Raw genomic sequence first — 23178 nt, 5'->3', positions numbered from 1 at the left:
AAGATGATCCCAATGGACTGTGATGGATTTGGATGAACCTGCTTCCCCGTTCAAATAAAATTTCGGATACACCGTTCCATAATTGCAATTGCTGATGAAGGCCATAGGTAAACTGAAAAATTGTGTATTGGAATACTACACATCACGGATCTAACAAGTTCTACCCGTCCGGCCATAGATAGCAGCCTCCCTTTCCATGCCGCCAGCCTGTTTTTTGAAACTATCAACCATAAGCATGAACATATCCCTTTTCTTCCTTCCTTGCACCAGTTCCACCCCCAAATACGGAGTAGGCAGTGTGCACACTGGGATTTGGAGAATTGAAGCGAGTCGCTGCTTCCTAGACACTGCAATACGCCCCAGGAAAACCTTGCTCTTGGTAAGGTTCACCACTTGTCCAGAATAATCACTATAATCCTCTAAAATTTTTTTAACCCGCTTCACACTACGAATGTCTGCCTTCATAAAGATAAAAAGGTCGTCAGCGTAAAGGAGGAGAGAGGAGGTATATACCTGACGGGCCCTGGCAGCGCCTCAATCATACCTCTACTGCATAGATCAGATAGGCCTCTACACAAGACTTCTTCGGCCAAAATAAATAAAAGGGGGGGGGGGGGGGAAAGGGGGTCTCCTTGTCTTAATCCCCTTTCAACTCCAAAAAAGCCTACTAGTCCTCCATTTATTAATACTGAGATCGTTGTAGAGAGTAGTATCTGATGAATCCATGAAATCCACAGCTGAGAGAACCCAAATGCTGCAAGGACATCAAATAAAAAACCCCACTCAAGCGTGTCATAAGCCTTCTATACATCCAACTTCATTCCCAATCCACCCCCCCTGCATTTTCTCATCATGGCATTGGTTAATTCCGATGCCATTCCAATATTTTCGAAAATGACTTTCTCCTTTTGGAAAGCCCCCTGCTCAAGAGAGATTAACTTGTGCAAGATCATAGATAGCCGTGTTGCCATTATTTTCGGGATCAACTTAAAGAAAAAATTAACTAGGCAGATAGGCCGGAATTGCCCCACTACCCTACTTATGGGAGTGGGTATAAGTTTATAAAACATAGGAGCCCAAGGCTGGCTTAGGTCCTTGTACGAGAACCATTTTAATACGGGCTTGAGCTGGACAGATGGAATCCATGAATGGAACCGTATGAGAACCTGAGCTGCACCCTAGGAGGCAGGAGCCCCACCCCTTGCTTTAGGACCTTCAACCCGCAAGGCTTGGTTGATACAAGTCCTATGCCCTATTTTATGGGTAGGGCAGTATTAAGTTGAGCAATGTACGTCTTGTGAGGTGGTCCAGACTCTAGACTCCAGACTCCAAATTTAGATTAATTCCACCCCACCTTAATGGAGCATGTTAAATAAAGAATAGCCATCACGGTTTAAAAAACGTGAATCAGATCGATCGATTTGGGTTGAAATCGATCATGATGAATCCTGATTACGTTTGATTCAACACAGTCAATTCATGCGCAGAATGCATGGGTTAGTCATCACTCTGTCTCAAGCCAGTTGACTGTTGGATATACTGTGACAGTAGGCATGGTGGGGGATTAGTCGGGCCAATGTGTGCGGATACCCCCTCATTATCAAAACAAAAAAATCCCCATCTCCCAAGACCTCAGTCCCCTGATTTCTTTAAGGCAAAGCCCTAAATTAGATTAGATTAACCCCAAACATGTTTCAAGTGTAGTGTTTTTAATGGGATGAGTCTAGATTCCATCCTATCTATAGGCTACATGATCCAACTAACACTCCCACAACCCTAATCCAGACTTTTCTAACCCCAATTATTAAAGGAGATTAGGTTGGTAGCAGGAAAAAGAAATTTTTAATAAAGGACTTTTTGTTCATTTTGATATCGATATAGCTAGTAACCAGGGCCACCAATCCAATTCAATAGGTTCAAACCTTCACCAAATCACCATAAATAATTCACTTTGTTTTGCTTTCCCTTCTCTATGAATGGCTGAGTCCTAACTAACTGCCCTGGACCAACTTAACCAAACACTAATTAATTTACTCTTCCCTTCTCAGTCTTATAAAAAACCATATGATGCCATGGACAGTTGTGAGAAAAAGAATGTTTGGGCCCCAACAAGCACCGCCGCATGTCAATAAAATTAAAAAAAAAAAATTCCTCCCACAACAGTTATGAGAAAAAGAATGTTGTAGCATGAAAAAATTATAAAATTACTATCCCATCCCCCTGTAAAATCAAATATTCTATTTATGGTAATACCTTGTGTGCGCTATTATTGGCCCACGTTGGTATAAAGGCCATGCAATCAGACATCAATTTCTTGTCCAATAGTTATTTAGTTTTGTAATATAAAAGAATGATGTGATAAATAATAATAAATTTAATCGATGAATATCTAAGGAATGATCCGGATGAGTCATCGAGCAACTTCAAATTTTAGAAGCAAAGTCAATCATTTAAATTTTTTTTCTTCTGTATATCTTCTCATATATGTCAACATCCTAATTATAGTCTTGTACACATCGTGACCTACAACAATCTTGGCTCTATAGTTTAATATTACGATAGAACTCATCCTAAAAAACGTTTAGTAATTAAAAAGAAATTTTAATACTTTACGTAGAGTACCTATTAAGTCACCTACATCTCTATTCATGTATGGAATTATTTTTTGGTGTCAACCAATTAAGGCTTTAGTTAGGTTTAGAATTTAGAGTATACCTTGCTGTCATCTACTGTTGCAGATCCTCACGTGACTATTTCCATGTAACAGATACATAGAGACCGAAACACTGGTAACAAACTTCGAGAAGAAATCCCTGGAGTCTCTTGCCTTGGTTAGGTGGTCACAGCGTGCGTGACTACACCCGACGAGAAGAGAAGAGAAGAGAAGCTCAACCATAAACCTTACAATCCACATTGCTTATAAAATGGCTTCACACGCCTCATGGCCTTTGTACTGCTTTCTTGTTTCTTCTCATACTAGCAAATTAATTAGTTCTCAATTTCACCTCTTCTGCTCTTCCTCCTCCTCCTTCTCCTCCATAGCTTGATTTCAACTCCATTGTCCAACCCAGAAGTGATATCTAGATTGTTGACATGGCGCCTACAGTAGCTGCAACAGGGTCTAGAGTAGAGAGCTTGGCCGGCAGCGGTATCGTGTCCATTCCCAAAGAATACGTGCGTCCTCAGGAGGAGCTGACCAGCATTAACGATGTGTTCGAAGAGGAGAAGAAGGTTGAAGGACCTCAGGTACCCACCGTTGATTTAAAAGATTTGGATTCGGAAGAGCCAGCTGTGAGGGAGAGTTGCAAGGAGGAGCTGAAGAAATCTGCAATGGACTGGGGAGTGATGCATCTCGTCAACCATGGCATCTCCGAAGACCTCATCAACCGCGTTAGGGCTGCCGGAAAAACCTTCTTCGATCTCCCTGTGGAGGAGAAGGAGAAGTACGCTAACGATCAAGCCTCAGGCAAGATTTCTGGGTACGGAAGCAAACTTGCAAACAATGCGAGTGGTCAGCTTGAGTGGGAGGATTACTTCTTCCACCTCATCTTCCCTGAAGACAAGCGTGACATGTCAATCTGGCCCAAGACACCCAGCGACTACGTGTAAGTAATTGTATAAATTAACTATACATGTTGTAACTATTGTGTGTCTGTGAAATGTTTGATGAATTGCTTTAATGGAACTGGCAGAGAGGTGACGAGCGAATACGCAAAGCAATTGAGGGTGATAGCGAGCAAGATCTTGTCGGTGTTGTCCCTGGGCCTGGGATTAGAGGAAGGAAGACTGGAAAAAGAAGTGGGTGGGATGGAAGAGTTGTTGTTGCAGATGAAGATCAACTATTACCCCAAATGTCCCCAGCCAGAGCTGGCTCTAGGCGTGGAAGCCCATACCGACATCAGCGCCCTCACATTCATCCTCCACAACATGGTACCTGGGTTGCAACTCTTCTACGAAGGGAAATGGGTGACGGCCAAGTGTGTTCCAAACTCAATCATTATGCACATTGGGGACACCATAGAGATCCTTAGCAACCGTAAGTACAAGAGTATCCTTCACAGGGGACTTGTCAACAAGGAGAAGGTTAGGATCTCTTGGGCCGTCTTCTGTGAGCCTCCAAAGGAGAAGATCATACTCAAGCCTCTCCCGGAAGTCGTGACTGAGTCGGAACCGGCGGTTTTCCCACCTCGTACCTTCGCTCAGCACATCCAACACAAACTCTTCAGGAAAACCCAGGAAGCTCTCCTCACCAAATGAAGAGTCTCTGGCACCAGAAGATATGGTGTTTGTGGTTGCTGATCTTGATGGAGTTAATTAGAATTATACTAATAATACTCCTGAAGTTTCCGTCATTATCATGTAACGAGCTCGATGGGGGACGACATCGATGCTTGTAAATCTAAAGTTTTTAGCGTTAAGAGTACGTCTCCATTTGTTTCCTTATTTAATAATAAATAATAATGTATTTCTATTTGCGTTAAAAATGGGTAGGAATCGCATCTTCACTGTAGAGAGTACTGATGATATTAGTTCGTCTGTTTCTGTTATCTGCCCCCTTATTTTAAGGAGGAGAGAGATAAGCCACACTCCCGTGCAGAAAACTGCTTCCATATATATATTTTAGTAACATGCTTCTGTTTCCTTTGCATCGATAGATTAGATGCTTAAGGTATTAGATGATCCAGATTTTCCATGGCATGCTGCTCGTAGCGGCCTGAGCGGCACAGACTGAGCTATGCATGCAAAGATCGCCTTACTCCTATCCAAACGTCTTGTCCGAGTGGGGTATGGTGGTCATTACACATATGGTCTAATCTGCATCACACAAGCCGCTACAGGCAGTTACACCGTAGACGATCTGAATTGGTATTAATTAGACTTTGACCTAATCCTCTAATGTCTCACATAAGTAAGATCAAAATGACCTGTCTCATCCACTGCCCGAGCACCCTGCCCAGATGAGATCCACGCTCTCCATGTGTGAGGTCGCATCTCTTTCCTGATTCAAAAAGGTCAAAGAGAGCATCTCTTGTGTTCTAGTCGTCTCTTTAATGATTATTTCATTGTTTCAACCGCAATACTTGCTAGGTAGTCACGAGGAGTGGTACCTACCCACGTATCTCACGGTAGGTGGTTATTGAGACTTGACTTATCTGTTTACTGGCCCGAGTTTTTTATTTTTCGAAGAACCTACTTACCTACTAGTGTGTCTTGCGTGGCTCCTGCCATTAGACATAGAAGCACACGGAAGTATTGCAATGCCCTATGGAAAGGTAGATATCCCAGTTAAGGCAATGCTTGTTGATACTAGAGGCCTATGCAGTGATCTTCGGGGGAGGAGGGGGAATGTTTCGTGTTAGGGAGCATGACCCTAACACGTAAGGAGACCAATGGGAGAACACACGAGGGCAATGGAAGACCGCACAGGCATTAACAAGGGCATCATTCATCATGAAGATCTACGGTCACCGGCACAACAAAAGCAAAGCTTTTGTGCTCAATTATTAGTAAGTTGGTCGTAGAGCACCATACTGTTGTGTGTTAGTTATCTACGACCATCCTTTTCTTATTGGTGTTTGTAAACTACTCTCTCCATATGATCGAACTGATTAATCATTTCATGGGGGTGGGGCAGGGCAATAATTTTGCCCCACGCTTTCCCATAGAAAACATTTTTCTGTCCTTTTTTTTGTTTTTTTCAATTGAACAAGATTTGTTCCACTAATTCTGACTTCAGTTGGATGAGAATATGTTGCAACCCTAGTAATTAAGTGACAAAGAAGTAAAGGCTTCTCAAAATCTTTATTTTTAAAGTTTTTTATTCAATAAATTTGAAAATCTTCCAATAAAAGGTAAGTTTCATTGAATATTTTTAATAATTTAGATATTAAAAATAGAAACAATTGCAAAAAAAAAAACCATAAAGATCAAACACAATCCATCAAGGACTTAAAAAAAATATGTAGAAAATCAGAATCGACTCCGGTCCCGATTTGAATGTAACGATTCAATTGATCCGATTCTGATTCTGATTCTGATTCTGATTCTGATTCGAATTCCTCAAAGGTCAAATGCCATATGCTCCACTACAAGAGCGAATCTACAGATCAGCTATCTAGGGGACCCCGAATTTCATTGCACCACCACAAGATATCTCATCTCTCTTTGGCGTGGAAAATTTTATTTCATGAGACCCAGCTAATCCTCGAATCCCCGGAACATATCCTTATTGTTTGTAGCCCTACCCTGTGGGAATTGGTCCCACTTGGGCTCTAAGAGCTGACAGGTTTATGGACATGGCCCATTTTGAGGAACTAACGTGAATTTCGCAGAAGTTTGACCAAACTACCATTAGATTTTAAGGGTATTTCGGGGAATCAAGTAGACCATATTCTGCATTCCGTGACCTAAAAATCATTGATGTGTTTCCAATGAACAAATGGTAAATTGCACTACCAGAAAAATACTATAGATTAAAAAAGATTACAAAAGTCTAAACTATTACCAATTACCAAACCAACTGAGTGTAGCGATCTAGCCCTCCAAGAAAGTTAGTGAGCTGGCCAAATTACATCCCTATCAGCTTTATACAGAAACTGAATAATAAAAAAAAAAAAAGAAGCAAAACTAGAGGGAATGTAATATAATAGATGGAATAACTGTCATGACCAGTAAGAATAGTTCTCCTTCTGCAACCCAAAAAACCATCTGTGCTGCTCATACACCTTGGTCAATGGCCTTTCCTTCTGCCTCATCTGCAGAATCTACACATCCATAATCAAAAGAAAACACAAACTGTGCATTACAAAAAGATAAGACGCACAGGCTCAACCACTTTCCCTAGGATCCTTCTTAAAGCTCCCATCTGTGATTAAAGATTACATATCCACATGTTGGACTCAGATGTTGTAATAAAATAGAAGTGGAATTTGAGATGAGGCCAAGATCTTAGGACTAGCATAGGAAGTGGTGGGGGTACAAGTAGAGACAGGAGTTAGGGTGGCAGTCCATTGTTTAATATGTGACAGAATTCTATAGGGGTTTGGTTGCTCCTAGTTATGAAAAATACGATTCCTTTCAATCGAAACAAAATATAAAATAATAAACCCAACAGAAAGAAAATACTGAACATCTGACTTTGAAAAACTTAAGTCCAAAATTTAATCAATTAAAGCCAACAGTTCCCAAAATACAGAACTGAGAACTACACAAAGCAATTGCAATCTTGGAAGTCATTCTACAAATCAGTGATGCATTTTCAATGAACTAATGGACACTTGACCCCTCACAGAATACACAACTGAGAACTCACATGTTAGTGAGGCATAGATAGTTTCAAATTTCATACCCTACTCCAGAGGAAGACATCATCATTTCTAACTAGGGGAATGAATCAATGTGAATTAAATGCTAGACGAATAACCAATATGTGGACAAAGGTGAATCAATATTCTCAGCATGGAATATATGGGAGAGATGGTGGAACTGCTTTTCTTCATGATTTTCAATCCGGACCGATCTTTCGTTGGGGCAAGAGATGGGTGAGTAGCTGCTGTGCTTAATAAAATGTAAAAATGTGGCTTCCTCTATGTATTTCACAGTCATTCACTCAGGTTGCATCTGTGTATGTACGGGTGGTCATACTTAATATACTTTGTCCAATATGATCTGTACTTGGTCATGGCCAGCTCTAGCCATGGCTTCATGTTCCCATTATAGTGGATGACTGCTGCATTCTCAATCTCTCCCTGATCAATGCTTGGGTTATACCCTAACCCAAGCACATGCCATGATTTGTTCAGTGATTGTGTCAACCGATAGAATGTAATCAGACCTGGGGGTAATGTTCCAAGCTTCCACAGCTCCCTATTTTCATTCTGATTCAAGGAAATGAACCAGAAGCATTGTCAGTATGTTATGTGTAAGCATGCAGGCATATATGACAAAAAGAGCAATAAACATGCAACTGATTGCAAGATTAAATAAACTCACCATGTTCTGCCACTTGTGGTAGATCCCAGTTATATCCCTCTTTTTCCATTCCTTCAGATCAAAGATATTCATCCCATATGCCCACCCACATGCATTCGGATCAAAGTTCCTTGCAATATGGGGGTTGGAGAAATTGAGATATTTGTCAAACCGGTGGAAACTTTGACCACAGGTTTCAACTGCTCCATTTACTTTCCCATGAAGGTCCACTGACCACAACCCAGTCAAGTCCTTCTGGACAACAATGTCATCATCAAGAAAAAGGATCTTATCCAACTTGGGATAAACTTGTGGAAGGTAGAATCTCAGGTGGTTCAGCATTGAAAGATATTTTGGATTCCTGTATTTCATATTTGAAGAACCATCTGAGAGAGTTGTTGGATGATCTGCCTTGAAATAGTACTCTTTCATGGCAGCAGACTCGAGTTGATGGAGAACTGGACAGTACGATGAGTTCAACCATTTGAAGTCATCGACATTTTCAACATGGATGGTGGCTTGTCCGGGTGGGTTCAACAGAAACCACATATTCATGGCTCCAAAGTTCAGCTTATCGGTCACCAAATGGAATACATGCTTCTCAGGTTCCTGAAATTCATCAACAAAGTGCCGATAGAAAAACCATAACAATAGTGGAGTCATATTATGGAAGTATGGCAAAACCTATAAAGCAGAACTCATGCCATTGTATAACAGAAATAAGAGAAGATATAATTGCTTCACCTTGGCGTTCATGATGGTTGACTTGACAACGACTGATGCAGCCAAGACATTGTCAGAGAAGAGAGCATAGTGGTAAAGATTTGGATTTTCCAAATTTTCGCTTCTTGGGAACTTTCTCTTCTCAGGTGGAAGGAGGTAGTAGTTTATGGTTAAACGCATTGACAGGCAATGGATCCCATTCGGAACTGTCTTCGCTGCTAATTGGCTTAGGAATGTGCTCTGCTTCTTCAAGCTCCTTACCTGTTCATCAGCTGATTGAAGCATCACTCTCAGCTTTCGGGTTACCAAATTGCAGTCATAGAGCTGTTCTCTTGCTTTAGACAGGACTTGACCCATAGCTTTCATTTTCTCAGGTGCACTAGAAATAAAGAATGAATAGAATGCAAGGTATAAATATAGAGAACAGGAATGCTTAGAAACCAGAAATGCAAATAAACATTTTAAGAGAGATTGCACGTTGAAACAGTTATTACCTGCGGCTCAGATCTGCATCAGTATTAGCCTCTCCAAGGGCACGTTGGCTTTCCTTGAGCCTTGCCAAAAGCTCCTGGTATAAGTCAAGCTTGTTCTTTATCTTCGCAATGCTTGCATATACCCTAGCCGTAATCATTTGATCTCGTATCAAACGTATCATCGAATCCAAATTCTCATTCTCATTTTCCCGCCTCCATATGCTGTATTTCCCCAAAACTGAAGAGTCAACAGCCTTTGAGCGTTCAATGGCAGTATTTTCTAGCTTAACAATTGCATCATCATCTTGGTGGACTAACTCAGCTGCCCGTTTTTCACGCCTATTCTCTCTCAATTTCTGCACGAAGCTTAAACTAATAAAGAACAAATATGAAAAAAAAATTATAGAATAGAAAATTTAGCCATAAGCTACTAGAGTAATCTTACAGACCAAACATCATTATTACTTCCCATTTCTGCAGGTCTTGAGTTATATCAAATCAACAAAATAATAATCACAGCAAGAAAGACTTAAAAGCAGATATTTACCCTTCGGGCCAGTTTTTCGGGTTTATCCAGAAATTGAGCATTATCATCTGCATCAAATAAGTATCATTTTCAATACCACCAACAGGTAGAGGAAATGCCAATTGAGCTAAGCAAGGCAAATGAATCCCAAGATACAAATAACAACCTGTAGTAACATTTTCTGGTTTGACTTGAGGAGTTTCTCGTTCTATGCCTGTAACTATTTGGTTTGGCTTCAAAGACAACACAGAAGTATCAACTTGGTTATTGAATGGGAGTGGACCTAAGCAATCAGTACAGAGGTATAAAACTAAGCCTAACCATCATTTACCTCTGTTAAAGTAGAATTATTCTGGTCAGAATTCTCTAGCCCCAAAACTTTCCATGAAGAAGACAAAGTGTATTTTCTAACAAAATCAAGGCTCCATGGTCCCATGTCATCTATGTTCGCTGTAATGGTATCAATGACCTGTCATCTTTCTTTAATTAGGATCTGGCCCTTTTTTAAGAACCAACATTAATTAAATGGTAAATGATAAAAATGCATCCCCTAAACTTGGTTAGAAATGTAATAAACTCCCACTTGCCTCTTTTGAGAAAATGGACTTTACATACTGCATCGCCAGTCGTTCTCGCCAATCTATATTCTGCACCCATTCACCCAAATTTCAAGATTTTTGGAAAACAAAAGACCTATGGGGATCCATACTCCAATATAAAATATGAGCAGTAACAAAGCGATAAATGTTCAGAATAGCTACCTGTACATTAGTGCCAGTTTGGATTCCATTTTGATCTGCTCAATAATAAATATAGTTTTTCATAAGTTCAAATATACATATAACTGAAAAAGAGTGGGTAGGGAGAAAACCACATCTATAAAAGCAATCATTAGTTTCCTGATACCTTGGTACCACTGGTGAACTGAGAAGTTTTTCAGGATAGTCATACCACAGTAGATTCTTATGCACTATTTAATTCATCATATAGCCGGTAGCCACATTCATGGAACTCAAAAAAGGACTGTTAGCATAAACCCCAGTAACCATCAACCAAGATTCTGAAAGCATGAAATTCCAAAACATTTCTAGGTAACAATACTCAAACAGTTTTCACAAGGATTCATTTAATTGAAATCACCTTTCACCCCCACCCCCCGGCGTAAAAGGTGGGGGTTGGAGATCTTTTTGGGGTTTATATTGAACTCAATGTGTATACCATAGAACAGCACTTTTTCTTTAACACGATTTCCATTTATATTGAACTCAATATGCATGCCATAGAACAGCACTTTTTCTTTAACATGAATTCCATTCCAGTAACTTAACAGGCAGTATGTCTTCCCTCCAAATACAGGCGTCTCGGGGTAGGGGTTTAATTACTATGGAGATGTTTCTGGAAATGTACACTGACCATCATTCAACTATGACTGGACTGACCATGACAGACTTAGCACACTATGAGAATTTCAAAATAATGGGACCTGGATTTCCATTAAAATTTTAAAGGGCAAACATAACAAACACTTTGTTTAAGAAGTAATGACAATGGAGGCAAAAATGAAAGACAACTTCAGGATTGATATCAATACATTAATGAAATAAATGGAAAGCACCACATTAAAAGAGGAATAATAATATGGGACAATAAGCTGCATGCTGACAGGATTTGAATGGGGAAATAAAAAAGGCTTCAGAGAATATGATGAAGAGGATCGCCTACTATTACAAAAGTTGTTTGATCTGAAACAATTACGCTCCAGCCAATATTAGGATGTACACAAGTATCAAGAAAACTGGACTGTGATGAGCTAAAAACATTAGTACAATATGCAATGAACCCTCCAGGAAAAAGGACGAAGCTGTCAAATATCCTCCTCAGTCAACTAACTGCCAATCTTATTAAAAAAACTCGGAAAAAAGAAAACATGATGTTCACTGCGAACACAACCTGATTTCCAATTAAAAGATGAGATAATTTCTTTATTCCTTTCTTCAACTACCTGTCCAACTGAAAGCATAACTAGAATCACCCTCCCACACCCCCCACCCAAAATAAAAAAGAAAAGAAAAGAAAAATAAAATAAATTAAATACTGATATTTAAGATTACAATTTCTAAACCTGAAGGCTTCTTCCACTTTGTTTGAGTTGCTTGGCCCCAAGGAACCTGAGAGAAGATGACAGCTCTCATCAGAATGGACCCCCAGCCCCTCAAGATCCCGGACTTCAAACTGAGGAACCATCAAATTTAGCTCCGTAACACAATCTCTGTGAGGGTGAGGGTGTTATGCAACAAAAGAAACATGACAACCAAGAGCTGAACTAGACCCCACTGCCATTATACTCTCTGCAGAAAGGATTCCTACACAACTGTTGTGCAAACCCTTTCCCACACACCCTCTTCTTTTTTCTTTTTTGGTTTGGTGGGGGGGGAATGTGGACAAGAATATTAGCATCATGACAGTTGGGTAGATGGGTAATTACTTGGATAGGCCACATGTGAAATTTGGTGGCCCATCTTATCCTTGTGGCCTTGGAAAAGAATGTGTTCCACCCATCCATATGCCCCACCATGAATGCAGCTTTTCCCCTATTTTTCCAATGATCCATGTTACAAAAAAAAATTTCAAAGCACTATAACTGACAATTGGACAAGCCAGATTAGTCTTCTTTTTCGTTGTTTGAGAAGCCCCCAATGAAGTTGCTGTATATGTAACTGGGTCAATGTAGTGATGCAGTAGCGTTGGCATGGTCAGAAACCATGACACACTGTGGACGCCCAAGCCGAGATGGAACCGGCCCAACCCAACTTTTTAGTCCAAGTAGGGTTTGTAGAGATTTATTGGGGCAATATATGTAATCTTTTATTTTATTTGGGTGGTAGGAACTATTTGAAGTTTTCTTATTTGAGTTATTTCCTAGTTGAGTAAGTTTCCATATTGAGTTGGGTTTCTATTAATATGCTGAAGAGATTTTCTTTATTTACATGTACTGCTGATCATGGAACAAGAACTCGCCGAGATCTTGGTAATGTCTCGCTTTTTCAAAAACTGAAACGAGATTAGAGGAGAAATAGAAAAACTACATTGTCTCAGCCGAGATCTCGGTCGAGATTGAGATCTCAGTTTGAGGTCTTGCATCGACCGAAACTAACCCATGTATAAAAATGACTCAAACTCAACCGAGAACAGTCGAGATCTCGACTGCTCTGAGTCGTCTCACTAGTTTTGGCAGAGAAGCTCCAGAAAGCACCAACAACTTGGTTTTGATCCCATTTATCGACGGAAAAATCGCCGTATTGCACGGAGATACTTCAGCAAACACCGAACTTGCAAGATCTACAACAAATCCAAAGAACTTTGAAGAAGATTTGAACATTCCAAGGTAACATTTTTCCCTAAATCTCTTTTTTCCCAAAAATATGTTCAAATATTGGTGGTTGGGTGTCAATTTAATATATGTTACACAACTTTGGCCGATCTATGACTTGAGAGTTCAATTTATTTTTCTGTTATTATTTTTTTTTTCTGGAAAACAATGAATTTCTTGCAAAAAAAATTTGAAAAAAATAGGGTCAATAGTGATTGTTTGGAAGTGATTTTTATGTATGTTGGATGCTCTATGGCCTCATGGAATTACTTTTTTTCACCCATAAATTATATTATTTTATTTTTCAGAAATTATAAAATATTATAAAAGATTACAAAGTATATCAAATATTATGAAAAAATATCTGTTTTTGTTGGAAAATTATTTACAACTTATGTACTATATGTCAAAAATAAAGTGGTGTCAAATGCATTATTCCATTATAATGTTTTCTACTTTAAGGTATAATTATTTGTGATAGAAATTCTGAATTTTATTTTTAATTAAGAAATAAATAACAGAGTTAGGGGATAAATATGATTTAATGCATCACTGAAAGGAAATTTGGAAGCATGTGGATGAACTGCAGATCTCTATATCTCACACATTCAGGGAAAATATTGGGGTGGCTATTGATTTGGCTAAAGCAGGATCCATCTCCTGACGAAATAAAGTGTTCCTTTCTGATTCGAGCTTACCGAGATTGATTCGGCTAAAGGTTAAACAAGATAAAAAGTTCAGCCGGTTTGGACCTTAATGTATTACCAGAAGGAAATTTGGAACTATTTGATTGTTTTAGTAGCTTGACATTATGTTTAATAGTTACTAATGCATTAATTTTTTTTTGGGTAAATTACACTGCTACCCCCTGAGGTTTGTATAAAGTACAGCATGACCCCCTGTGTTTCAAAATTATACAGCTACACCCCCTCAGTTGACGGTAAGTGGATGGTGTTAACTTATACATTTTAAATACCAACTTTGCCCTCCTCTAATATCCTATTTAAACTTAGTGGAAATTCCAACTTTGCCCTCATGAAAGATTATAAACCAAACCCTTTTTACCGTTTTCTTCCCCAAATGTGAAGTTGCCTCCATCGCTGACCTGCAACTCCATCGGTGAACTGCAACTCCATCGTACAGGTATACATCTATTTCTCTCCCTCATCTACTCTCCCTCTATGCTTGTTCTCTCGGATTTTTTTTCCTTTCTCTCAGTCATTTGCTATTAACCCTAAAGACTCTCACATCTTTATCTTTTTATTTCCATTGCTGCAGCAGTGCCAGCCTTATACACCCATGGAGATGGCCCGCAAGGAATATGCCCAATCTGGAAGGGCATATATGATGGCTGCCTCCAATAAGACTTTCAATCTCCCCAGTCTTCAGATTGATTTCAGGAAACAATGCATCCTTTCTAAGGATAAATCATTCCGAGGTGTTTGCATTGCAGAGAGCCTTAATCAAATTGAAGTAAAGCCAACAATCATACCATGGTCTTCGTGGCCCGTCACGTGCATGAAAACAAAAATCAAAAGAATCAGAATCAAAGGTTCCATTTTGTTGTTTGCAGTTGAAGTTGAAGAAGATGAGTGGGATTTTATTTTTCATTTTTTCTTTACCCAATCGTGGCAAGAAAGCATGAAATGGTCAGCTCCCTTGCTTCGATTCCAGTAGGGATGTTTCTCAGAGACGATCAGGACATAATCCATGTATGTCCAAGGAAATGTGAAGTTACCTCCTTATCGTCGCAGGTTGTCGTCGCTGCCTGCAGATCTCGGTGATGGCTTTCCAACGTCGCAGTTCTCAGAGATGGATTCAGTAGATATCATCGCTACGGTGGTCACACTTCTCAGTTCGTGTAACAGGGATGGGATGGCAATGGGATGGGATGGCAATGAACACTTCCTCAGAAGATCACCATCTTCTGAAGTTGCAGAGAACCAGAAGGGGGTGGGAAGCTCCTTAGTTCGAGTAACAGGGCAGGGGAAGGGTGTGGGAAGCTCAAATGACTATTAGGGGTAAATTAGTCATTTTAGGTCATGAATTACCATCTCCGTTCAACATAACAGGACTGATATAACGGAACGGGGCTAACTGTAACAAATAACCAAAACTGAGGGGGTGTAACTGTATAATTTTGAAACACAGGGGGTCGTGCTGTATTTGATACAAACCTCAGGGGGTGGCAGTGTAATTTTCCCTTTTTTTTAATGTAACAATGTAAAAGTAAGAAATTTGATACACAATGGCTGACCATGGTGAGATAGCATGGCAACATGGAGACCCAATGTTGCACGATAAAAAGAAATCCAAGTGTCGATATTGTGGGAAGTTGCTTAATTCTGGAGGGGCCACCAGATTGAAGCAACATTTGGTTGGTGGGTATAAGGATGTGGCCAAATGCGCACAAGTTCCTTATGAGGTGCAGCAGGCCATATCAAGGCATTTAAGAGGAAGATTAGAAGGTTTAAAGGGAACGGCAACAGCGAGAGTTTGATAAGGCAATGTTAGAGAGAGTACCAGTAGAGGTCGATGCAGATGACTCTGATAGTGATTATAGGCCTCCTGAGGATTTCCACTCAAAGGCTGAGTGGAAACAGTACCAGCAAGGTCTAGCAGCAAGTCGACAATCTTTCCATTTTGAAAATATAAGGTCATATGAACAGGCGAAAGGAGCTGTTAGATCTGGCTCAGCTACAACAGAGACAATGCAAGGAAGTGAGAGGAGGAAAAAGCATAGACATGGTGAGGGGGAGATTCCTCCTCCTTTTAGGAGAGCCAGAGTGTGAGGGAACCCCCACGGCCCCCACGAGCACCTTCCCCTGATCCCGTTCTTCAGCAAGATCCCACCAGATACAAGCAACAAGGTGCCTATCAGCCAACCATCTAGCAAATGTTTGGTAGTGAACAAGATGCAGCACGAGATGCCTTTAGCAAGTTTGTGTTTTTTAATTGCACCCCACCTAATGTAGCTCAGGGAACATACTATCATGCATTCCTCGACGTTGCAAGGAGGGCTGGCATAGGAATGAAGGGGCACACCTAATGTAGATAAGTCACTTAGGGCTTATTTTAGTGGAAATAAGCTTTGGGTTGGTTTATATATGTTTTGGGCTTTTGATCCCATGGTTTATTTTGTAATTGGCCAATTTAATGAACCCAAAATATGGGTAGAAAGTAGGAAAACGGGATTTACTTCTTTAGTTTAGTTAGAGTCTTATTTTGAGTATGTTTCCTTTATTATTTCACTTTCTTAGTCAATTTAGGTTACCTTATAAGTTAAGGATAAGGTTAGGCCTTTCCTTTTTAGAATCTACGTATATTTTTGAGTCTTCTATATAAGTTTATAAGGGAGGCCAGCATTGTACACGAATTTGATCAATGAAATATTGGCTTTAGCCTTTGTGAAAATCCTGAGATAGGTTGGTGAGATGCCCAGGCTGAGATAGCCATCTCCTTCCCCCATCCCCTTCCATCGGTTATTAAATCCAAACCCTAATTTTGTTCAAATCAAGTTCAAGAGTGCTACAGCTGTTGGGATTTCTTTCAATTGATTGTCACATCGATTTCTGACCGAGTTGGGGTCCAAATCGAATTCTCAAACCATGCTGCTGATGGAAATCAGAGAATACAATTGAATTAAAATTTGAGTCAAAGTTTCTCACATTGTGAGTTTGGTGTAAATGCTGGCCAGTGGCCATGTTCCTTCTCAACGGCTTCCTCTTCCCTCCCTCAAGGACTATCTCGCTCTTTTCCTTTGTTTCTCTCCCGCATCGATTCTCTTTGTTGCTGTTCTCTTTACTTTCCTGTAGCTCCTGGTATTGTGGGATTGAACAAATCTGATTATCAACACACCAGCACAGGTCAGTATGACCTTATATTCTGGGTATAGGCTGCCCCTTCATGTGTGATTCAAACCACCAAAGAATGGTCCCAGAATTCCCTTCCATTTAGAGAACTGAACCAGCAAACTAAACTGATTCAAAACTTACTGCAGGTTCTGAGTTCAGACACTAAACCCTCCCTCCTCACTTGCTGATTTGAGTGAATCATAGAAGCATTCAAGAGGGTTATCCATTGTGAACCCACCTGGAATTTCTTGTTGAAAGGGCTTCAATTAAATGAGACATCTCACTCAAACCAGGTTCTGGACCTTCTGGTTCTGCAAGTTGTATCATCTGGAGGTTGAAGACAACCCCCCTCTCCCATGATTTATCAATCTTTTATCCCCAGTTTCCATTACTACCCCCCTTTCTTAAATAACTTATATCCTGATGTCCCAAAGCCCTTTGTCTCTTTCCAAACCAAGGCGTCGGAGGGGGCCTAGCTGCAAGGCAACCAAGTCGACCAAAACACCTGCCTAGGCAACCAAGGCAGTCAACTAAGCAATGCCTAGGCGACACCTTAACAAGTATGTTTCCAAGGAACCCTATAATGTTCACACTATTAACAGATTGCCACTCTCTCTTATAGTTATATTAGGAGATTTCTGCAATTGAGTGGGCCTACAAGCCACAGTAACCCAAATTTAGGGTTTCATAACCCGAGGTCGGATCAATTGGTATCTGAGCTAAATTTCCTCCTCCCAACCCTAAATTTATGGTGGCCAACGGTTAAGTTATTCAACAACTCAACTCCCACAAGGAGGAAACTAGAGCCGACATCACCGTCTTAGACCGGGTTGAAAAACTTGCTAGTTGCTACCAGTTTTGACTATTTCAACTCCATAGTCACTTACCTTTAGTCCATGATGGCGTCACTACAAGCTTCTATAAACAAATAGATAGCTTCATATAAGGGAATCCCCAGACTAAATAGGATCGTTTCATGTTGCCCCACCACCACCGCCACCCTCATATGGAATTGGACGGCGTGATGATCTTTATGGAGCTGACAAAGGGGCGAAGTTGGACATCCTTAATTTTTATGGGGACAATAACTCGGAACAATATCTTGATTGGGTTCATAGTTTGGAAATAATTTTCAGATGGTAAGACTTGACTGAGGCTGGAATGATTCTATTTGCAGAGGGCCAGAGGCTAAATTAAAGGGCATGGCTCGAGTCTGGTGGATCAAACACTGGCAACAAATTGGACTCCAGGCATCAAGAAAGTCGCCACTTAGACTGAGATGCGAGAGGCTATGGACCAGAGATTCTTGCTTACCGACTACAAGCAGCGCATACACCTCAAGTTTGCACAGCTAAGATAGGACAGCATGACTGTTGAGGAGTATGTGGCCAGATTTATTACTTAGCCACTCGATATGATTTTGAGTGGGATCAAGAGGTAATGGTGGCAGATACCTTTCAGTTTTCCCATGGGTGATAGTTCCAGTCAACAGCAGTCTTCTCCCTAGGTAAAGTCATTCAGCAAGCCACACAAGTTAGCGGTTCGTCTATGGCATCTTCTAGGCCAAACTGCCCATACTCTCCACCTTGAGGTCGTGGTTTTGACGGACCTTTTTTTATGCCAAAGGGCGTGACTTAGTGTTTTGTGTGTTATGGTTACAGACAAATTTTATCCCAATGTTCCAACCATCTGGAAGCTTATATTGATAAAGATTCTTTCATACCTCTTACTCTGAAAGAACAATAGGGTCTTGAGAAAATTTTATTGGAGGTGGAATGTGAGCCTGGTGAAGTCCACAGTGATGACAATGATGGGGAGCAGCATCCTTGTTATGTTTTTCAACCTGGATGACCACTCACAAGGTCTCTAAGAATGAAGATTTGCATCGTAGCAGTATTTTCAATACCCATGTAAAGTGCAACAACCAATTGTGTAGCATGGTGATTGAGGGAGGTAGTTGCATTAATGTCGTCTCTAAAGACGATGTTCATAATTTGGGATTGAATACAAAGCCATTCCCCCCACTTCATACAAGGTTAAATGGGTGAACAACACTAATCTTAAAAACACTAATAGGTAGTTGCTCACTAACTCTATTGGTGAGTTCGTGGCTACAGTACAATGTGATCGTGATGTCCTTCCTTTGAAGGTATGTCACATTCTTTTTGGGCAATTGTGGTTGTTTGATAAGAAGGTACAACATTGTGTGTATGTGAATACCTGCTCTTTCAAGCACAATGGCAAAGAAATGAAACTTCTTCATGCCAAGAACCTCCCTGAGATCAAACTCAAGAAGGTAGGGGGATTCTTTTCTCCTCTGGCAAGCTGACTCAAACAATATCCTTGGTCCCTATCAAAACTTGACGTAGTCGAGTTCTTTTCAAAGGACTAGAGTTAATGCAGGAGTGTTCGCGTGGTTGGACCGACACGACCTGCTGTAGAAGCCTAGGCCAAGACGGAACTGGCCCAACCCAACTCTTTGGTCCAATAAGGGTTGGTAGAGATTTATTGGGGACAATATATGTAATCTTTTATTTTACTTGGGTAGTAAGAGTTATTTGGTAGTTTTCTTAGTTGAGTAAGTTTCCATATTAAGTTGGATTTCTATTAATATGTTAGGAGTTTTTCTTTATATTTGCATGTACTGTCGATGGAAATCAGAAAATAGAATTGAATGAAAATTTGAGTTGAAGTTTCTCACACAGTGAGTTTGGTGCGAGTGCTGGTCGGTGCCTTTGTTCCTTCTCAGCAGCTTCCTCTTCCCTCCCTCAAGCACAACCTCCCTCTTTCCCTTTGTTCCTCTTCCCCCAATCTTATATCTCCAGGTTTGGGTTTTTCTTTAAACCGTTGCTCATATTATTCTTATTTCTTATATTTCTTTGTTGTTCTCTTTATTTTCCTGTAACTCCTGATATTGTGGGATTGATCAAATCTGATTATCAACACACCACCACAGGTCGGTTTGACCTGATATTCTGGGTATAGACTGCCCCTTCATGTGCGATTCAAACCCCCCAAAGAATGCCAGGAATTCCCTTCCATTTAGAAAACTGAACCAGCAAACTAGGCTGATTCAAACTTACCACAGGGTCTGAGTGTTCGCTACCGTTTCACCTAAAAGCTCGAACTATCAGGAAAGGTGATGTAGATCGATGGCAGAAATATGCCCAGATTTTTGTCTTCATCGAACCAGTTTTTTCTCATACCAGATTTACGTCTATATTTTTGGCCTAAATATTTCCAGATTAAGTGCCATCATTTAGCACTAACTTGGGTGATAACCGACAGCTTTCTTGGGCCCCACAGCCAGCTCGTATGGTGAAGAATTTGAAGATAAATTAGGAAACAATTTCAGTCTTGTGTATTGACTATTTTCTGGGAAAATTGGTGACTGCGTGGAATATCCTTTGGAAGATTATTCTTTAGATTTGATGGGCCCCATGGCCATTGCATGGAGAAACCTTTGAGGATTACACAGCCTTTTTAGTCCTAGGTTTAGGAAGTGTTTATATCTTGCGTGGGGGTTTTAGTTTCTATTTATTAGGCTGTTTTATGTAATTAGTAGTCTCCTTTTTTAGGATTCTTAGTTTGTTAATTAGATTGGGAATTGGGTTTTATTTTGTAATCAATTATATGGGATTTTATTCCTAGAAGTTTGTCTTCGGGTTTATTATAAAAAAGTAATGTAAGAGAGGTTCAAGTAAGAACCACTCTACAGTAGGATCGTTAATAGTTGCAGCAGATCATCAACAATAAAAGCAAATCAGAATTAGAAAGACAACACCAAAATAGAAGGTAGCAAATACTAGGCAAACCAGCAGTAAAAATGGGCTATAAGGCTGATCGAGTGGAGTAGGCCATGAGGAGAATCTTTGCTGAAAATTTCTGCCAATTCCAATGGTTAACTTGTGAGATATGAAAAAGATCCAAAAATTTAATCTGCATCTTGTCAACCTAGTACTTCAATCCTAATCAGCGGATTCTTTAATCTTTGAAATCCTTGTTAGACAGGTTTCATGCAATCCTTCCTCTTCTTTCAATCTTAAACATTCTTTATTGCATCAAAATTTTCAGTAGTCACTAGCCAAAGTAATTTTTCTACGTAATAACTCTTCTCTATAGGAGATGTTCATTTGAAATTGATTTTGTCTTGAAAGGCAATTTAAAGTAAATGGCCAAATTTTGGACAATATCAATGTAATCATTTCACACGCAAAGCAATTTCATTGTCAAATTTTGGTGCCACAGGCCCACAGTTGAGTTTCAATCATTGACTGGTTCATTGCACAGACATAACTCCAAAATTGTGCCACTTACTTGAACCACCACTTGACCTTGGATCAAGTTATCCACAAAAAGGACACATTTAAAGCACCATCATTTAGACATTACCATTTTTTTAAGCTATGATCTTACTTAATTGGTAGAGTTTGTGTATTGACACCACAATGGGGGCTAAACCCTATCTTCAACCACTAAGGTATCAACCCTTAAGCTATTTGTCAACCCTTGGTCCCTTACCCCATTTATCCCCCAGAAAAGAGAAACTATTTTGCCTCTACTTATCTCTGTAACAGAATGCCATGAGTACTTCTCAAAAAGATTTATCTTGAGATAGATGAGTATGTTATGGTTCTACATGACAGATGCACAATGATCATTCCAGTGAGAGGACTTATATCGTTGCAGGCTCTTGAAGGAGAAGCGATCGCCAAAGCCAACATGGCTACAGGGAGTTGTACAAATGCTGACAACTAATGCTTTAACAGAAGAAATTGCCCTAGATAGAGTGGAATGACATCACAATACATGTATCTGATCCAAGGTGGTCAGTAAAAAGATTCTTTAGTTATCTTCGAGTTTTTGTGAGTGATGAAGTTTTCAAAGTATTCGAAGTTGCATAAATAGAACAGTAGGAAAAATGCAAAATTTCAAGTAAGCTTAAAAAACACAAGGGATTCACCGTTATTTTGGTTACATAGTTGCTCTGGTAAAAGCTAACAAGTTAAGATGACTCTAGAGAGGCATAACTCTTCTTCCCATTCTCTGGGTGAACAATAACGTGAATTTGAGGAGATTCAAAGAACGGAAACCAAGGTGAGATCCAGAAAAGAAATATAGATTTTAGCCACATTACAGATTGATGAAAAATAACATCCCATGAACCAAATCAAAAAGAGGAAAATGCACAACAGAAATAGAGATGGAACTAACCGATTACGGTGGTAGGATGGATAATCAGCCCGGAGAGGAAAAGCAAGGGCGCAACTGCAAAGAAGAGGAGAATTATGACAGGTACACGACACCGATCGCTTCTGTTCCTCTGGAGACCAGAACCAGGGGATCCCCGTCTCAAAGGCATTGTTACTTACTTGGTCAGATCAAAACCACCTTCTCGGCCAGATAGGACGAAAAAAAAAAGATTCAGTAATTGGCATTAGAGGGAGAAGATTTAATTACAAGAAAAACAAAGTGAATGACGGGCAATAAAGATCTCTACCTAGATCGATCTCAGACGCTTAGAATCGCTAATCGTCATCTCCAGAAGGAAATTCACTAGTTCAAGAACGAGGGGTTTGATGCACGCTCAGCTTTCAGTAGCAATTAACCGACAAATTGCGAAGGAAACGAAGCAATGTGTGAGAACCAGACTCAGAGAGTGTGAGTGTCTTTGTATGAGTCTCAATCGCGCAGGAGAGAGAGAGAGAGAGATTTGAAAGCAACAGATTTGTTGTTTAACCTTTAAAAAGGAAAGATAATGAGAATAAACGATAAAATTGAAAGAAAGAGGGTCAGGAAGGAGACAGGAGGCCGGGGGAGTTGCAAGAATAGGGATTTTATTGGTGTGAGGGGTTGAGATGTGGGAGCGCGATTCGTATGCATTGAATCGTAGATCGGGATCGGGCCAATGATGAGACGAGCTATTCAGCGATGTGCGCCAACCGACTATCAGGTGGATCTGCATCATTTTCCTAAAATTCCAAGTCATTAGTGGGACCGTAGAGTGATTAAAATGGGCATTATGTCATTCTGATTTCATTTAATTTCGGTCATACATACATGAAATTTTTTATCTTTAAATAATATAAAATTATGTTAATAATAAATTGGTCTCGAGGGCCATGATGAACATTATAGAAACTTGCAACATAAAATATCAATCAATTTAAAAATACGTACAATGTCATGCAATGTGAGATGTCGCCTGCGCATTACAATGATTGAAACTATCACATTCAATATTTGCCTCATTTTCCTTCT

At 40.0% G+C, this 23178-nt stretch overlaps 2 protein-coding genes across 4 annotated transcripts; one reads left to right on the top strand and one right to left on the bottom strand.

The window, feature by feature from the left end:
* The first annotated feature begins 3049 nt into the window (after nucleotides 1-3049).
* On the top strand, nucleotides 3050-4284 carry LOC122668955 (leucoanthocyanidin dioxygenase-like). Its single transcript, XM_043865556.1, has 2 exons — nucleotides 3050-3605; nucleotides 3693-4284. Exons 1-2 carry the CDS (start codon nucleotides 3094-3096, stop codon nucleotides 4255-4257), a joined length of 1077 nt encoding a protein of 358 aa, XP_043721491.1. The 5' UTR covers nucleotides 3050-3093; the 3' UTR covers nucleotides 4258-4284.
* Nucleotides 4285-7454: 3170 nt separating this feature from the next.
* LOC122668929 (polygalacturonate 4-alpha-galacturonosyltransferase-like) lies at nucleotides 7455-22471 on the bottom strand. 3 transcript variants are annotated; one of them, XM_043865519.1, is made up of 11 exons: nucleotides 22418-22471; nucleotides 22132-22308; nucleotides 10455-10489; nucleotides 10281-10340; nucleotides 10025-10162; nucleotides 9860-9926; nucleotides 9715-9761; nucleotides 9189-9523; nucleotides 8716-9073; nucleotides 7993-8580; nucleotides 7455-7877 (listed from the first exon to the last, which is right to left on the bottom strand). In XM_043865519.1, the coding sequence occupies exons 2-11, from the start codon at nucleotides 22277-22279 to the stop codon at nucleotides 7602-7604; spliced, it is 2052 nt and encodes a 683-aa protein (XP_043721454.1). In that variant the 5' UTR covers nucleotides 22280-22308; nucleotides 22418-22471; the 3' UTR covers nucleotides 7455-7601. The 3 variants fall into 3 exon arrangements, with proteins under 3 accessions (XP_043721454.1, XP_043721461.1, XP_043721469.1); XM_043865526.1 differs by lacking the exon at nucleotides 10025-10162; XM_043865534.1 differs by lacking the exons at nucleotides 22132-22308; nucleotides 22418-22471 and having other exon boundaries at nucleotides 10025-10190; nucleotides 10229-10676.
* Nucleotides 22472-23178: the final 707 nt, after the last annotated feature.

This window comes from Telopea speciosissima, chromosome 1, assembly GCF_018873765.1.
Source record: "Telopea speciosissima isolate NSW1024214 ecotype Mountain lineage chromosome 1, Tspe_v1, whole genome shotgun sequence".
Taxonomy (NCBI): domain Eukaryota; kingdom Viridiplantae; phylum Streptophyta; class Magnoliopsida; order Proteales; family Proteaceae; genus Telopea; species Telopea speciosissima.
This window is presented reverse-complemented; position numbering and strand designations above follow the sequence as displayed.

What these genes read in the sequence shown, in the direction of transcription:
- LOC122668955 (XM_043865556.1), top strand. Translation starts at nt 3,094, where the DNA reads ATGGCGCCTACAGTAGCTGCAACAGGGTCTAGAGTAGAGAGCTTGGCC. An exon ending in AAGACACCCAGCGACTACGT is followed by an intron (nt 3,606 to 3,692) that starts GTAAGTAATTGT and finishes TGGAACTGGCAG; the next exon opens with AGAGGTGACGAGCGAATACG.
- LOC122668929 (XM_043865519.1), bottom strand. Translation starts at nt 22,279, where the DNA reads ATGCCTTTGAGACGGGGATCCCCTGGTTCTGGTCTCCAGAGGAACAGA. An exon ending in CCATCCTACCACCGTAATCG is followed by an intron (nt 10,490 to 22,131) that starts GTTAGTTCCATC and finishes ATTATTGAGCAG; the next exon opens with ATCAAAATGGAATCCAAACT. An exon ending in ACCAGAAAATGTTACTACAG is followed by an intron (nt 9,762 to 9,859) that starts GTTGTTATTTGT and finishes TATTTGATGCAG; the next exon opens with ATGATAATGCTCAATTTCTG.